At 47.8% G+C, this 16214-nt stretch overlaps 1 protein-coding gene across 2 annotated transcripts; it reads right to left on the reverse strand.

Moving 5' to 3' along the window:
* Nucleotides 1-6555: 6555 nt before the first annotated feature.
* Nucleotides 6556-16182, reverse strand: CCNE1 (cyclin E1). Of its 2 annotated transcripts, XM_088451067.1 has the most exons (12): nt 15802-16182; nt 15094-15148; nt 14910-14997; nt 14744-14818; nt 13489-13640; nt 12357-12492; nt 9921-10067; nt 9042-9137; nt 8494-8628; nt 8019-8130; nt 7691-7851; nt 6556-7065 (listed from the first exon to the last, which is right to left on the reverse strand). In XM_088451067.1, the coding sequence occupies exons 2-12, from the start codon at nt 15105-15107 to the stop codon at nt 6946-6948; spliced, it is 1236 nt and encodes a 411-aa protein (XP_088307193.1). In that variant the 5' UTR covers nt 15108-15148; nt 15802-16182; the 3' UTR covers nt 6556-6945. The 2 variants fall into 2 exon arrangements, with proteins under 2 accessions (XP_088307193.1, XP_088307194.1); XM_088451068.1 differs by lacking the exon at nt 15094-15148.
* Between the last annotated feature and the right edge of the window lie 32 nt (nt 16183-16214).

Here is a 16214-nt window from a genome sequence, read left to right on the forward strand (position 1 = left end):
TACAAAGTTAGATGTGTGATCTCAAGTAACTATACAAATACAAATTAGGAGAAGTTAAGTTATTCTGCCAGTATATAAACTGCCCCATCCTTGTCTATAATAACTGCCAATGGATAACCCACTGAAACCTTCACAGAATTCCTTGTGACACCCGGCGTCTGCCTGATGTAAGAAAGCGACTTGCACTCAGACTTGTGGTTATTACGCTAATTCCGCGTCTTCCAGTTGTCACTTCCACAACTACTTCACACATGAAAAGAGAGAAATCCTCACTTATGTTATTGATAATCCAGATCACCCCCAATGGATAATAAATTGCATACCAATAATTGTAAACATTTCTGCTGCTTTCTGGCACAAAGAGAATGATATACATGTTCCTTCGTATTAAGGACCTGATTTAGACCTACTCGCTAGATACATTTGCATGCTAGATGCGTATGCAAATTTGGCAAGGCAGGCGATCGCACGGCAAGGCATTAGCACGCCCACTATGTCTTAGCGTGGGATCGCATTGTGTGTGCAGACGCCCACCAGCCTGTCTTAAGACGCCCACTACTACATGTCATGTCCAGGAAGTGTATGCAACCATCGGTAACATCGAGTACCATCGGATGCGATCGCAGCACTTGTGGTTGACCATACCTTGCCGCAAACACTGCGAGCGCTTCAGTGTGAAATACAACCAAGTGACGTGTACTATGACGCTGCCTCTTAATTATGCACGTCTCTGAAACGGCGTTAAGACGCTCAGGCACGCCTGCGTTCACATCTCCACTCCCCCGTTTCAAGCGTCGAGCCCCTGTCACAACCCGCGAACGACTTCTCCTGTCACTCACTCTGCTGGGCTGTCTATGCGCAGCGAGCGAACGCTTTCCGATCACTCGCACTGGTTCGTGCACTGCGATGTGTAGGCATGCGCAGAATGCATACAATTGGCTGGCTGCTTGCGAACGCATCCTGGCGGGTGGGTCTCAATCAGGTCCGAAGGTACCACTTGACTATATATATATATATATTGGAGATTTCACTACACATGTATCAATTCACACACACAATCCCCTTCCCAGAATTTGACATGCAGCCAGAATAACTGCAACTTTTTAAATTGTTGCAACAATGTTGCTGGGTTTTCGTTTTCGCAGAACCATTGACCCTCAGTGCTGACACTCATGTAAAGGCGATATGCACCTTGCGATGCGACTTGAGATCCGACGGCCAACACATTGGGCAGTCCTCTCACACGGAGTGATCGGATGGCCAATCGCCCGATATGCCGGCACCCCCCTCCCCCACCCGCATAGCGCTGTATGGGATCGCACATCGCATCCCCACATCAAGTGAACATGCAGGAAGATCTGGAGGTGCCATGTTACGACCCCACGGGTGCGCGCACTGGCCGATATCATCCCCACACATGGTACGATATAGCAGCAATATCGTACCAATACGTCGGATCTGCTGCTATATCGCACCGTGTATGGGGGGGGGGGGCTTAACATCTTGAGGTAGGCAGGATTGTAGATAAATATCAGGATACAAGTAAGAGGTTCATAAGGGTAAAAGTTTATATTTTGACATTTCTGGCCCCCTGTATGGACGATGTTATCTGCAGCGATTCATTTATGTCACACTGTGTATTATTGACCTTTGAGGCATGGAGAGTCTGAAAAAGCATAAGCGGGGCCTTGATGACCCAGGTAATGCCTAAAATGACTTGACTGGCGGGCACAGTAGCACTTGGGGATTACATCATCACCAAGCGTCCTCGGTTGAACTGGAAGACCCGTGTCCGGTGTGAAGGGTGACGACCCTGGACTAACCCGGGTCCATCACCCAGGTGTGAAACCCCGGCTTCAACCTGTGTTCAGTGTCCAGGGTTCTGAGCAGGGTAAAATCCAGGGTTTATGTCTGAAAGGGGGTATTATTCTACCTTCTCCGACACATCGATAGGTTTCTCTCACCCGGATATCCACCTCGTCCCTTACCCTGAAACGCACGTTGCAGAGAAGTGTCAGACAAGCAGACGTTAGAAAGCAAATCGCCACCTTTAGCGCAGTGCACCCAGCGCAGGATAACATTATTGTCAACCCACGTGATCTGCACATCTCACATTGGCACAAACTGGCCACCTATTTCTGGTGAGAGCAAGGATGGGTATTGTATATATGGTGCAAGGTTACATCAATGTTCCCAAGAATTCACCAGGAAAGTCACTTTGCGCCTCATGCCTCACTGATTTTTGTAAGTGGTAGGCTCACCTCAAAAATTGTCCGCCCCCACTGTGTGGTGTGACAGGCACACAAAGCCGCGAAACACAGGAAGCTGGTTAATCTTTTTTTTTAACTCCGATGTTGTCAAACATAAACTATACATTAAATGTTCAGCTTTGGGAAGTGTCTCATGCCTCAGTGATGTCAGTAGTCCTAATGAAACGGACAGACCATGTTCTCATGAATGTATACCTTAGTGCACAGGTTCTCAAACTCGGTCCTCAGGACCCCAAACAGTGCGTGTTTTCCAGGTCTCCTCACAGAATCACAAGTGAAATAATTAGCTGCACCTGTGGATCTTTTAAAATGTGTCAGTGAGCAAAGACTGCGCCTGCTGGGTGACCTGGAAAACATGGCCTGTTTGGGGTCCTGAGGATAAAGTTTGATAACCACTGCCTTAGTGTTATCACTAGCCCTTAGGCTTCGCTCATCTTGTGCTGCATCAGAGGATGCAGCATCGCATCATCTGTGTGAACATCGGTACTCTGAGAAACCCTCAGGTGACTCAAGATGGCCGGGGACACACGATCTTGGCTTCAGCATGGCCAGATACTGCAGCCGTCACCCCATTATACGTAATGCTGCTTGTCACTGTCCCCAAATGCCAGTAGCATCTCGATTATGCTGCAGTATTTGGGTTATTCCAAGCAACAAGGCAATCCTGCGTCTGTGCAGATCTAAGAACATCGGAGAGGTGCGCTAACTTCGGCTTTGCGTACATCTTTGGATGAGGCCCATAGATTCAGGTTAACTTATAAGCTTTATGGTCATAATAAAACTGTTTCAAACCACAAAATGGCTTCCACTAAATATAGGCGATGAGCGTTTTTAATGGCCAGGGTATAGGTCACCGATGGGTGGGAACAGCAGGATGACACTCATCACAGCGGCAGTCTGGTTGTTGCTATGGGCGACCATGAATGAAAATCCCAGGCAGATAAAAGCACAAGTCATGAATGGGCACAGTGCAGAGGTAACAATGCAGATCAGGTGCTGTAACCCCTAGCAACCATTTCATTGTCTAAGTCACATTAGAAAGATTACAGAATCTGTTTAGTTTACATCGCTGTCTTCCAGTTAAGGACGCGCCATAAAGTCCCCATCAAAAATAAAAACTTTGTAGGCCTGCACCCTAAATACGTGACCCACCAGTACGTCATGTCAGTGTTGTCAGTTCCTGCGGCCTGTGTAGCGAGTTGATGGATCACCGCGGACAGCTCCGTTCAAAGTTTATACCATATTACACGTTTCAATAAAAGTTCATTTGTCAGCTGTACATACAATACATCACAGTGTGCACCCAGCATCACAGGGCTTATTTTGGATGCATAAATATTACCTTATGGCAGAGCTACAGTTCTGGTGCTGCTACATTTTCCTCACCCAAATATATCTGTATACACAGGGTGGTCCATAACTGTGGAAACACCCTTATATTAAAAAGGAAATATTAATCCAGTGTCTACAAACAGGATATGGGAGTTGGGGAAACTTTAGGGCATGGCACCAGTATGGCGGCCATCTTGGATGCAACTCTAATGTTTTAATTGGGAATGTAGCCATGACACTGGGTTAATATATCCTTATTATAAGGGGGTTTCCACACTTCTATAATAAAATACATATATATTTTTGCATGAGACGTTTTGAAACAATAGATTATTTTTAGCATTATTTTCTTAGTACTCATTCTGTACAGCATAGATAAATCATCGCCAGCATCTGACAGATAATAATATGACGGGTCAGGAGAGGCAGGCTGGAAGCGACGCTGCATTAGTTTCGCAGTCGAGTGATTATATTCCCTGTCTTACATTGGAGCGTACAAACAGAGTAAATAAGAGGGCGACTATCTCAGCACATCGCTCTTTATAATGAAACGGTTTCCTAATTCCACAGGTCGCCACATGCATCCGCATTCTGTCACATTACGGTACAAAAGGTTAATGGCGAGATCTACCTAGAAAAAAAAAAAAAAGTGCAACGTAGATGAACGATGCTCCTTCCGCATTGTTTCTGTGTTAATTACCTTTTCAGAAGATTAAGAGCTCTATTAAAATAGAGACATTCAATAAGCCACACGTCAGCTTGTTAATCAAGCAACTCGTACTTTGTCAGGCCACAGACTGCACGTTTATTTCTCGGCAACCATAAGAATTGGAGACGAAGATTTAAAGCACAAGAGTGTAACAGGTTATACATTCACATAACTTAATAGGCCTTTAAAACAACACAGCTTTGCATCTTCAAGAACACATAAAACCACGGTTTAACATAACCTATACATCAAACATTGGGAGTTACTCCGCTGAATAATGTCGATTAAATAACTGTTGGGTTTAAAATGAATATACCCACAATAGTCATTACCACCTCTGCAGGAAGTAGCCGCTGTAAAGGAGAGAGATCATATACTGAGCAGACACAGTGTGACTGGCAGTTTTGCAGACTTGCGTTGTAGGAATGCTGTATGGTCACAGCGCTCAGGAATAGTCCCAGCTTCCCGACTAGGCACAAACTCCCCAAATCCAGCAATTATACAGTGGGCAACATCTAATCTTTGCACCTAACCAAATAAGCTTTGTGCCCTAAATTCATTCAACATGACTTTTAGAACATAGACTGGTGTCTAACGTAAGGCCTGATCACATCAGTGCATTATTATCACGCACAAGGCGGTCTTTACATTTGTACGGCAAGCCGCTGCAGTTCTGTCCTGGGTGGCAGACAGACATTCATCTGGTAGGGACAGGGAGTGAAACCATATCCGGCCCGCAGATAGGACAGTTCCTACTTGAAGGTAAAACCAATTCTACCCAGTATGGTGCACCATTCAAACCGACAGCATCCACAACGCAGGACCATTCGCAATAGTTGTAGCAAACTAAATGGCATGAATACAAAACTCACTTCTTTACTTCTATTAAACATGGAGCTGTATTCTCCGACACAATTGTTATTTATTGTAAGCCCAACACGGTTACTACACACCCACACACTTCAGGATGTTGTAGCACAAGAGGCGTTTCCCCTATGCACAAACCCAGTTATTTGTGCAGACACCACAGGAACCAGTAACTAGTGCTGGAAACTGGCCCTTAATACTGTACGGACCCAAACTCCCCTCCCCCTATCCTGTTCTTTACATTGTGGCTCCTGATTTTTTTTTTTTTATATATATATATATATATATATATATATATATATATATATATATATATATATACATACATACATACATACACACACACACATACACACACACATATATTACACACACACACAGACACACACACAGTGTAGTATAAAAATCTGCCAGCAATACATCGGACTTTTATTGTAACACATTTAAGTATTCTATATAAACTAGAAGTATGAAGCACTGTCGCTACTGTACCCAGGAGGATAGCAAATGGCCTAAGAAAGGATTTTGCAGAAGCTAAATGACAGGATATATAAAATGAAGCCAGGACGGGACAGTCTGTGCACTTTGGTGTAAGCCTTAAGGCCGACGTGAACCCAAATGCAAACAGCTACAGATTAGCCCAAGTCTGACAGCCAACATTTATTATGTACCACGAAGAAAATAAAATACAATTGCCTCAAGTTCTGCCATGGTATGGAAGCTTTACATGTAGTTACATAGACTTCCCAAAACACTTTATGGTTAGAGGGTAACAGGAACATGTAGTCAAGAGACTCTGGGCCTGATTCAGACCCGGTCGCAAGCGCTGAGCACTCGCAACCGGGTCGATGGTGGCCCAGAGCGCATGCGCACGACAGAGCCGGCTCAGTCGTGCGCATGCGCGAGACCCGGATAGCGACGGCAATCCGTCGCTCCGGGTCTCGCACCAAAGGGTGCGTGCTGTCGATGTTGAGTGACAGCACGCGCCCTTTGGTGGGCGGGCAGGGGGGGTGCCCAGACGGAGGCGTTCCCATGAGAACGCCTACCGTCTGGGGGCGGCCCCACAGACATCACTAGTGATGTCAGTGGAGAGATTCCGGCTCTGTTAGAGCCGAAAGCTCTCTGGGGCTTGCGGCCACGAGACCCTACCACAAGGGTCTCGTCGCAAGCCCGATGGTCTTGACCATCGCGACAATCATCCTGGCCGCTTGCATTAGCTGTGGTCTGCCTCTGAATCAGGGCCTCTGAACACAGTCGAAATACATTCATAGAGCCTTTGGGTCCCATAATCTATTTTAGCAGCCCTCTAGCTGTCAGTTAAAGCCCCATCTTGAGCAAGTATTGTCCAAAACCATTTGAGACAGAAATGTCATAATCTTTTCTTTTTCTACATGTCGCCATCTTCAAGACAGCATCTTTATTTAAAAGAGATAGCAGCATCTTCAGAAAGTGTATAAAAGGGACAGATTGTAAAAACAAAGACAGGAGAGATTGCACACTGACAGTATACCAGACACCCCAGCAGGAGCGCAGAGTAGTGACCCCCTCCTCCATTCCTCGCTTTCCTTGGCATCGAGCAGCATTTTTCATAGCAGCAACAAAATATAACAGGCTTTCCATTGCCATTTGTTAATAAAATAAAAGTAGAGTTTGATTTGACATGAGACCTGCGCAGTGACGGGTCACACCCAGGAAGTCTATAAAGCATACGCAGTGCCAACTTGTAGAGTCCCTGCTGCCACGTCAACAGTCCAATCCGTGGCAGCGTCAGTCCGAGTCGGTACTCCTCGGCTTCTTGTCACTCCGGGGGGGCGTCAGGACGCCACTTGGTATCGGAGAAACCCGATTCTGTTCCTCCAATGCTTCCTTCTTTCTTTGAGCCTTTTCCTAAATACAAAACAAGTGATCAGTACAAAAGCCAGAATACGAGGTTAGCTCTCATTTTAACCATACGCAAAGCTGAATCGATCATATACCCAATTGGAAGCCAGAGAGCGCGTATGCCAATTGTTAGAAACAGTCTTTTGTCCATATAGATGTGTATTTAATATGAAACATCACGGCATTGGACTACTTATTGCACAGTAACAGAGGACACACACTTGTGTGCAGGCTAGTTCTGCCATTTAAAAAGGTTTCCAACTACACGGCTATAAAGATACTGGATAAAAATGGCCATGGCACCTCTGCGTGATAAGTGGCACATGTTCTCCTATGCTATATAAATATACATAATGTAATAAGCATCATCTAGTGTAGTGGACTGAGTAGAATAGATTGTGGATGGAGCAGAGTGGGGGAGGGGTATGATGGGGGAAGCCGGCAGGCCACCAGTATGGGAGCGGGATTGCGCAGACCGGTGAGCCGGTATATACGTCAGGTCCCTTTATCAGTATTTAAATGGTGGAATAATCCTTGAAAGCCTTCACTTTCGTGAAGTACCTCATGCCTCAGTGAGGTTTCTCGTACCCAGTGAATGGACGAGCTGCAGTCACCTGTGCAGGACTCTTACCAGAAGCTCCAGGCAGCCCGTGTGGGTCTGGATGTTGTGCATGTCCTCCATGTCTACTCCTTTGAAGAACTTTAATTTTGATGGCTTGTCGCTATCCCTTATGGCCATTGCGAAAGGCACCAGATGTTTTACGCAGCCTTCCAGTTCCTTCCATTGATAGCCTGCAGATAAAACCATTGCAAGTTACCATTAGAATGTCTCACAAGCCGCACGCAAACATATAGCAAGAAATGGTTCTCTTCTAGTCAATCCTTTTCCCCAGGAGGTAACCGGTACTTCTGGGGTAATAGGATTCCTGGGTAGAGCTTGCTGCGGTTATCAGACGTACCGGACACCTTTTCCACGAGCTCGGCGTTGGAGAAGTGATATAGCGCAGAGGCTGCCACCATACCGTACGGATATTCCAGGCAACCGATGTCAAGGATGCACAAGTCCAATAGCTAGAACAAGATCAGACAGTTATAACTCTGATCTGGCAACACCATGCAAACCTAGGGGGAGATTCAGCAGTGGACAGATCTGCAAAGCTGCACGCAGGCTATAGATATGCGATGTATGCACGCAGGCTATAGATATGCGATGTATGCACGCAGGTGCTTTGCAATTCCTTCCATGTCAATATGCAAATGCAGCAGGTGTATGACAGCCCCTGCTGAATTTGCAATCCCTGCGTGCGATGACAAGACCCACCTCACCCACTCGCAGAATGGGTCCTGCGTATATGCAGATTCCCGATAATCGGGAATCTTTTCAGCATTGCACGTAATGCAGAGTCAGCCCCCTAAAGAGACCAAGAATCGCACCTCTACCACTTGTATGTACGTCTGCTGAGGGTACTGGGGGAGCAGGAATTGCTGCAGTTCTTTGATATAGGCAACTTGTAAGTAGACATTCAGCCAAGCGATCACAGTCATTGGAGTTAAACACCATTTAAGTGCCTAGACAGAACATAGCAAGGGTTAGGAGACATTACCACAAATCAACAGTGTCTCAAAATAAACATACAAGTTCCCATTCTACCAGCTTGCTCAGGTCTGGAACAGAATTCACCCCCTGCAGTATCTTCTGCTTTGAAACAAGGTTGATCTACACTCTAAGCTACAATCTGTACCAGGCCCAGCCAACTAGCGGCTCTTCAGCTGTTGTGAAACTACAAGTCCCAGCGTGCTTTGCCAGCTGATCGGTGGGTGGGTATGCCAGGACTTGCAGTTGGAGAGCTGCAGAGCCACAGATTGGCCAGGCCTGAACTATAGAAACAAAGTCTCCCCAAGTCACATAAGCAGAAGACCCTACTTGTGTAACTATGCGACATACAGTGTATTGGAAAGGGCAAAAAACATGGCACCAATACCTTCACGACAATCAGCTCCATGCTTATGATCTCATCCTCTGTACAAGCACCGTCTGTAATGTAGGCAAACTGGTGAAGCTTGGGAGGGTAAATTTCCTGGAAGGCAAAGGGTTTTAAAGATCAATGAGATTTAAAATGAAACACAGGCCTATTAGGCGATGTAATAAAGACAGGCCCAGCTGTATTAGCTGCCCTGGTATCAGACAGTGCCAGTGTCTAAAGCAGTGGTCAGGCAACAGGGGTAAACTACCCCACATGGGGTAAAAATGAAATTATTTTGGGTAATGGACGGACAGCCGGGCATGGATATGAATCATTCTATAGATTCATATGCATGCCAGGCTGTGCCGCAGGGAGGCTCTAAGCCGGATGCCCGCTGAGATGTTATTACCAGCGGGCGCCCGGCTCCTTCCCTGCAGCGCCACGTTAGCCGGAGGCTGGAGCTCTCTCCTGAACTCCAGCTTCCGCCTCTCTCCATGCGTGCTACGGGAGAGACGTCATGACATCTCTCCCATAGTTCCGAGGAGCAGCCGGGCGGACACAGGAGTGGGGATTAAGTTAAGTGTTTTGTACAAGGGGCACTACAGGGGCATTATATGGGGGCACTACTACACGATTTCCTTTGTTTAAAATCAAGGGGGTAACGTCAGTGTATCTAAATCGATTTTGGGGCAAAAGGTAAAAAAAGTTCCCTGACCCCTGATCTAAAGCTTCAGAGAAACCTAAGTGACATGTTAAATCTCTTAAGGTTCCTATACACTATAGTATAGGAGCAGTTAGTATACACGCAGGCAGTAAACTTCATTGCCGCAGCCAACAAAATGGCCGCCTACACTGAAGGAGACAGGTCCACTCTGAGAGTGAATGGGGATTACACACCTCCAGCTTTGCAGCGATGAATAAAGAGGAGATGCCAATGAGCTGCAGGCTGCTCTTCATCACGTTCTCTTGTGTCGCCATAAATCGGTCGAAGATGTCTTGCGCCAGATAGAAGGCCTCACGGTGCAGCTTATAGACTTCACTAACCTGAGACAGACGAGAAATGGCTGTAAGGTAAGACGGGAGCTGGTAAATCGTTTGAAGGAGAAATTAGCTGCGGTGCATTCTGTTCTCCCCTATACTGCACATGGGGCACTCCCTGCGGGCATCCCCTCGGGATAGTGTTCTAAAGCCTCAATGCACAGCCATCTGCCTTTATATAGCACTGACATGTCCTGTAGGGCAGCAGATCCAGAATTGTACTTGGGCCCAACAGCACAGGAAGCAGTAATGCAAAACCGTCCCAATTATTAATCGCTTTCAACAGCGCAGGGTTTACAGGTTACTAAATTAATACAGTTTGCAACTACAGAACATGACACTACAGAGTAAGCGCACTGCAGCTGTTACATTAATACAGAGTGTTCATTTAGAGCAGGGGTGGGGAACCCATTTTCTGCCGAGGGCCATTTTGATATATATCACATTTGTGGTCCGTTTAGGCCACGCCCCTCCGTATGATGTCACAAGGGGGCGTGCCCACAATTGCCAGTGATTACAGCAAAGCCCGGAGCATCCTAAGGACTCTCCAGTCGGCACTGTTGCATAGATTCTGCCTGCAGGAGGCCGTTCTAGGCACCCTGCTAGCCAGATGAGGCTCACTGCACCCTGCTAGCCAGTAGTGCTCACTTTAAACATAAAACATACCATCATACCGCCATCATAGAAACAGAGAGCCTGACTGCTTCCTCAGCTTTCACCAAATACATGAACACCCAAGGCTCTTCTGTGCTTTTCAGCCATGCATTTAAAGCATCACACAGATTCCTGAACTGCCCTTGGATAGAACACAAAACGGCTTTTTTTTTTGGAATAACCCTATGAAAAGGGCAAATGACAAAATGTGTGGTAACAACTGTACTCAGGAGTAGGAGGGAGTCACGTAGAAGCCAATAAATCAAATTAACGGATGGGGACAGCCATTCTTACATTACAAGCAATAGAAGCAGCACTGCCACCCCAGACTAAGGGCCTCATCAGAGAAGACAGATTTTCACAGCCGCACGCAAGCGGCAACGCCATGCATCTCCGATGCAAATGGTGGTGTCAAACACTTCCTTGCTGCATCTCCGTGATCCAGCGCTGCGACCAATGTTGCAGCCTGGGAACAACACCGTGACCGCTTGGTTCTTTAGCCAGGCTGCGGGAGCTGAAGCTTCCCACAGCCTGACCAGGTGCTGGCCACATAAGAGGCCAGGAATCTGCATCCATCGACAGACACTGGGCTCGTCCCTCCTGGAAAACAGGGGCGACATGGGGAAACTGATCAGGCATGCCCCACGGTCCGCACCCTAAATGCCGCAGCATGTCAATCAAGCTGCAGCTTGTGGGTGTCTGAGTGAGATCGCTGCACCCCTGCGCAGGCCCCAAACAATCGGAGATGTACATTAGTCAGATGAATGTAAATCTTTGAATCGGGCCCTAAACAATAAAAACAGGGTTGCCACTCCTGGATAGTGCCATGCTTTACACCACAGGGGGCAAGTGCAACCGGATGCCAACAGACCGACCTCCACCGATACCAGTCAGATGTCAAGTGGGCACAGTCTGGCTTGAGCTGAGATTGCATGTTGGAAGGATTGTAAAACTAATGCACAAGTGGACACTTAAGACTTGGGCAGGCTGTTATTAGGGCAGCAATTTTACCAGGACAGTTATCACCTGTACAGATAATACACTTATCAATTGTCTAAGGTGCCCATCCACTAAACTACAGGCAAAAGACTGCACGATTAAGACATTGTAATCGTGCAGTCGTTTGTCAGTCTGCGATGTGACTACACTGACCGAGCAGTTGTTCAGTGAAGACATCTGCAAAAATGTTGAACCTGATAGTCAGATTGTCCAGCATGTTTGCCCGATGATAGATGTCTGAACGACCAGCGGTAGCGCTGGTCGTTTCTAAACAATCTGCAAATGATTATCGAACAATATTTTAAAATCGCTCAATTTAATAGTCTAGTGCAGGCCTGGCCAACCTGTGGCTCTCCAGCTATTGCGAAACTACAAGTCCCAGCATGCCTTGCCAGAGTTGTAGCATTTCCTAATAGCAAAACTGTGGCAAGGCATGCTGGGACTTGTAGTTTCACAACAGCTGGAGAGCCACAGGTTGGCCAGGCCTGGTCCAGTGGATGGGCACCTTTAGATTGTAGAAGACAGACCCCCCCCCATTTAACACTTCAAAACACAATAGCTGCTATACGGCTTCAAGGACCTGGCTGTGTGTCGCAGACTACCGAGGCATTTTAGGACCCGAGGTGAACACACCCAACCAACCTCCATGAGCCAGTCTAGTAGTATGCCCCTCATGTTCTGCTGCAGCTCGGGATGTCTCCGGAACAAATGCTTATCCCTCGGATAGGTCCGGTCTTTATGGAGCATATTCCGCCAGACGTCCTCCTGATTGGCCCAGCTGTAAGAGAGCGTTACAGATCAGCACAGGGGAACAGGCGCAGCGAGCAGGGATCTCTAGGAGTTTGTGGTGCCGTTAATGAAAGTCAGGATTATTAAGCCTCGTTTATGGTGCCAGCCGTTCATACTGTATTTTATGAGATTTGATGCAAAGCCCAGACGGTTACCATGGTGACAAAGCGGTAACTGGGGCCTAAACCAGAAACGACCACAGGAACAAGTTTTCCATTTCTAGAAAGCATAAACTTGCCGAAGTGTTTCATAACCTGAAACATTTATCCAGCATGGAAAAGTGGGAGGAAATATATATATGAACCCCACAAGACATCCATTACAAAACAATATGGTGGCATCAGAAATACATTACAAACATAAAATGGTGGCATCAGACAGGCACTCTCTGAACTTCGCAAAGAACTGGACTACAAACCAGACTTCACTTCATTCAACTGGGTACACACCAGGTGGAAACATACACACTTGACAATCGTTTGGTCGATGTGTTTGTGCCGACATTACTGGACGTGTATTTGAATTAGTCTACCCAGGTGAGATGTCAGTCACCGGTAGGTCCTTCCAGCACGCGTGTGGGCGGTCAGCTGGTCACCCGTGCACAGCCAGACGTACCAATATCTGCAAGATATATCGGCATCGGCTGTGCCGCAGGGCAGATGCAATTTGCCTGAACGACGTCGTTCACAAACATACCATCCGTACACACCCTCTGATGCACTACAGATATGTCGCCAATTCAATGGAACGGGCGATATATCGGTCAGTGTGTACCCAGCATTACTGTACACATGGTAACTGCCAGTTTATGGATTCTAGGTGAACCTTGTCCACAGTGCCCCAGGGATGCCTTTTAGCGTGCCAGTTCTTTGGCACATAAAGCACCTGTTTAATACCACATAGGGCATGCCAAACACACCTAGAAGGCGTGATGAACTACAAGACAATAAAATAAATAAACCCCCTTCAGTAACTAGCCAAATACCTTAGCTGCGGAAGAGGCGAAACAGTGGTCGATGGGAATTTCAGATGGAGATACTCAGGGTATACAGCGGCCTCAGGCATGTCTTCCTCCTTTTCAGGCGTGGGAATAGACTTGTAGAGACTTTTGTATAAACGCTCACCGTTCAAAGTCACCTAGAACGAGTTGAATATTATTGGAGTAAACCAAACAGACATAAAAGAGCAGTTTGATAGTTTTAGGGTGCATACACACCTGTACGATATCGACCAGATTTGGCAGATTTAGCCAAATCGGAACAGCAAATCGGGCATATCGTGCAGTGTGTATGCCCAATTTGCGTGTACCCACGGTCGCATGCGATATCGTGCTGCACAGCCAATCATACAATATCGCATGTGAGCCTGTACAAGTGAATGAAGGACGGAACAGTGATTTCAAGTCTGTACCGGCAATCATGCAATGTCCAGGGTGAAGGCAAATCGCCCTGAACATCGCCACGACTGCCGGTCGTTCAGGTGTGTACTCTGCCTTACACTTGTCCCTGGAAAATTAAATTAACATTTCACACTCGAGTGAATTGTTGATTTGCATTTAAACAGGAAGAGCGAGCTACTACCTATTCCAAATGGTTGAGGAGGGTGGAATTCTGTCTTTAGCCAGCCCACTGTCCAGAGAGGAAAATACCTTCCCCTAGGTGGCTGGGAAAGGAATTATCTGCAAACAGAACCCCCAAAATGTCTGTGTTCCACATAGGACACGATAGGAGGGGTTCGGTGGCTACAGCTTTCTACACAAAAAGCTTCACCAGGTGTTAATGTGATTAAAACAGTAGAAAAGAAATGTATGTGTACAAACAGATCACACAAATCCCTTCTCGCAAAGCAGCAACACAATTGTTCTGCCACCAATTAAAAGCACATTATAATCAAATGTTGGACTTAAACTGTGCAGGTTGAATGTTACCACATACAGGACATGACTTGACAATGTATTGCAGACTACATATCTGATCTTTGCAGAAAAGCACAAATAAATTGAGCTAGATAATAAATGAAACAATTGTACTTTATATGCACTTTTTTTTTTATATACACACACACACAAGCAATTCAATATACTATCAGGGAACAAAGTGCACCTATTGAGAGTACAACGCAAGTTTGCAAACTACGGTACAAACATGCTGCCGGATAGATTTTATGTTATAAAGTCAGTCTAACAGCATAAAAGTCTCATTGCTGGAAATAAACATCCGATCGGCATTAGAAATAATTACCCTGTGTTCACATTGTTTTTTCTTTGTCATTTCAATCAACTCCAGCTCCAGGCTCTCATCTGGGTCCTGCAGAAACTGCAAAAAGTAGGGATAATAATGGGGAGTATAGGGGTCTGCAGCACCAGCTCACACACCACACCACACATGGCCCTTTGTATCCACTTACAATAGCTACATCTGCCTTTCTCTTCCTGCAGTGCAGGGCAGAGCTTGCTGTCCTCTCCCCCTTTGTCTGGGTCTCGGCTCTGCAATTGCTGGAAATACAGAAAAATATGTATTTATATTGCAGGGTGCGTGCATGCAATGTGGCAGCTGGATGTGGGATGGTCACCCTGCCTGGCAGTGCCTACCTCATGATGGGCATGTCAGAGGCTCCTGGGGCTGGAGGTTGGGGTGCAGCAGCAGCTGGAATGGAGAAGAGAGCAGGGTGAGGCGCTGACATTTGGGGAAGAGGGGGGGTGCAGGTTAGGGAACCCCCCCCAAGCCCCCCCACTGCAGCAGCCTTGGTGCCAGGGAAGAGGGTGCAGGGCCCCTGGGAGTGCGTGGATGGGCCCTAGCTGGTCTCTGAGAAGGATACAGGCCTGGCCCCTGGGATGGGCCCTAGCTGGGCTCTGGGAGGGATACAGGTCTGGCCCCTGGGATGAGTGCCCCCCACTGTGAGGGCCAGGGTTGTGGAAATGGCCGCACAGTGTGCACAGAGGGGGAGGAGGGAGGGCTCTCCATCCCCCAGCCTGATCCCTGGGCCACCCCCCTGCTCACCTACCCCCCAGATACTGCCACTGCTAGCTGCCCCTATGGGAGGAGGGGGGGGATAAGGCCAGACATTAACCCCTGCAGGGCCGCCCAGGCCTACAACGCGCTGTGCCCCGTCCAGGCCTCACATCTCCCCCCGGGCTGCAGCGTGTGAGGGGTTAATCCGGACCCACAGAAGGTTCCAGGGGCCCTCACCTCTGGATCCAGGGGCCACGTCACTCCATGCTGATCAGCTAGCCCCAAACCTCAGCTACATAACCTGGGGGGACCCCCATAACCCCCCCCCAATGGGAGCAGACACTTACCCTGGAGAGTGTCCGGGGGTAGCAGCAGCACAGCCAGGCACAGGGAGGGGGGCAGTGTATCAGCACATAGGGGGGAGTGGGGGGCAGTGTATAGATAAAGTGGGGGTCTAGATACAGGGGTGCACTCAGGGGTCACATGGCATGTTGGGGGGTCAGGGGGACTAGGACAGGAGCCTCATGCCGGGGAGTGGGGTATTGGGGGGAAGGGGTGCGGCGCTCCGGGCTCTGTATATCGCCGTCCTGACTCCTGGGGCGCCTCCTCCGTGTGTACAGCGAGCCCCCGCCGCCGCCAGCCCGGTTATAAGCGCAGCAGCCGCCACCAGCGGGGACCGGGGGAGCGGAGGGCGGGACTGGCGCCCAGGGCGTGGCCTCCTGCTGCTGGGCGGGTGACAGGGGGTGGGGGAGCCAAGGGG

Source organism: Taudactylus pleione, unplaced genomic scaffold, assembly GCF_031769625.1.
Source record: "Taudactylus pleione unplaced genomic scaffold, aTauple2 ptg000537l, whole genome shotgun sequence".
NCBI classification, from domain to species: Eukaryota; Metazoa; Chordata; class Amphibia; order Anura; family Myobatrachidae; genus Taudactylus; species Taudactylus pleione.

Excerpts from the sequence above, each read along its gene's own strand:
- CCNE1 (XM_088451067.1), bottom strand. Across the intron at positions 8,131-8,493 it reads CGTACATACAAGTGGTAGAG|CTATTGGACTTGTGCATCCT; the intron begins GTGCGATTCTTG and ends ATCTTGTTCTAG. Across the intron at positions 7,852-8,018 it reads GCTCGTGGAAAAGGTGTCCG|GCTATCAATGGAAGGAACTG; the intron begins GTACGTCTGATA and ends TTTTATCTGCAG.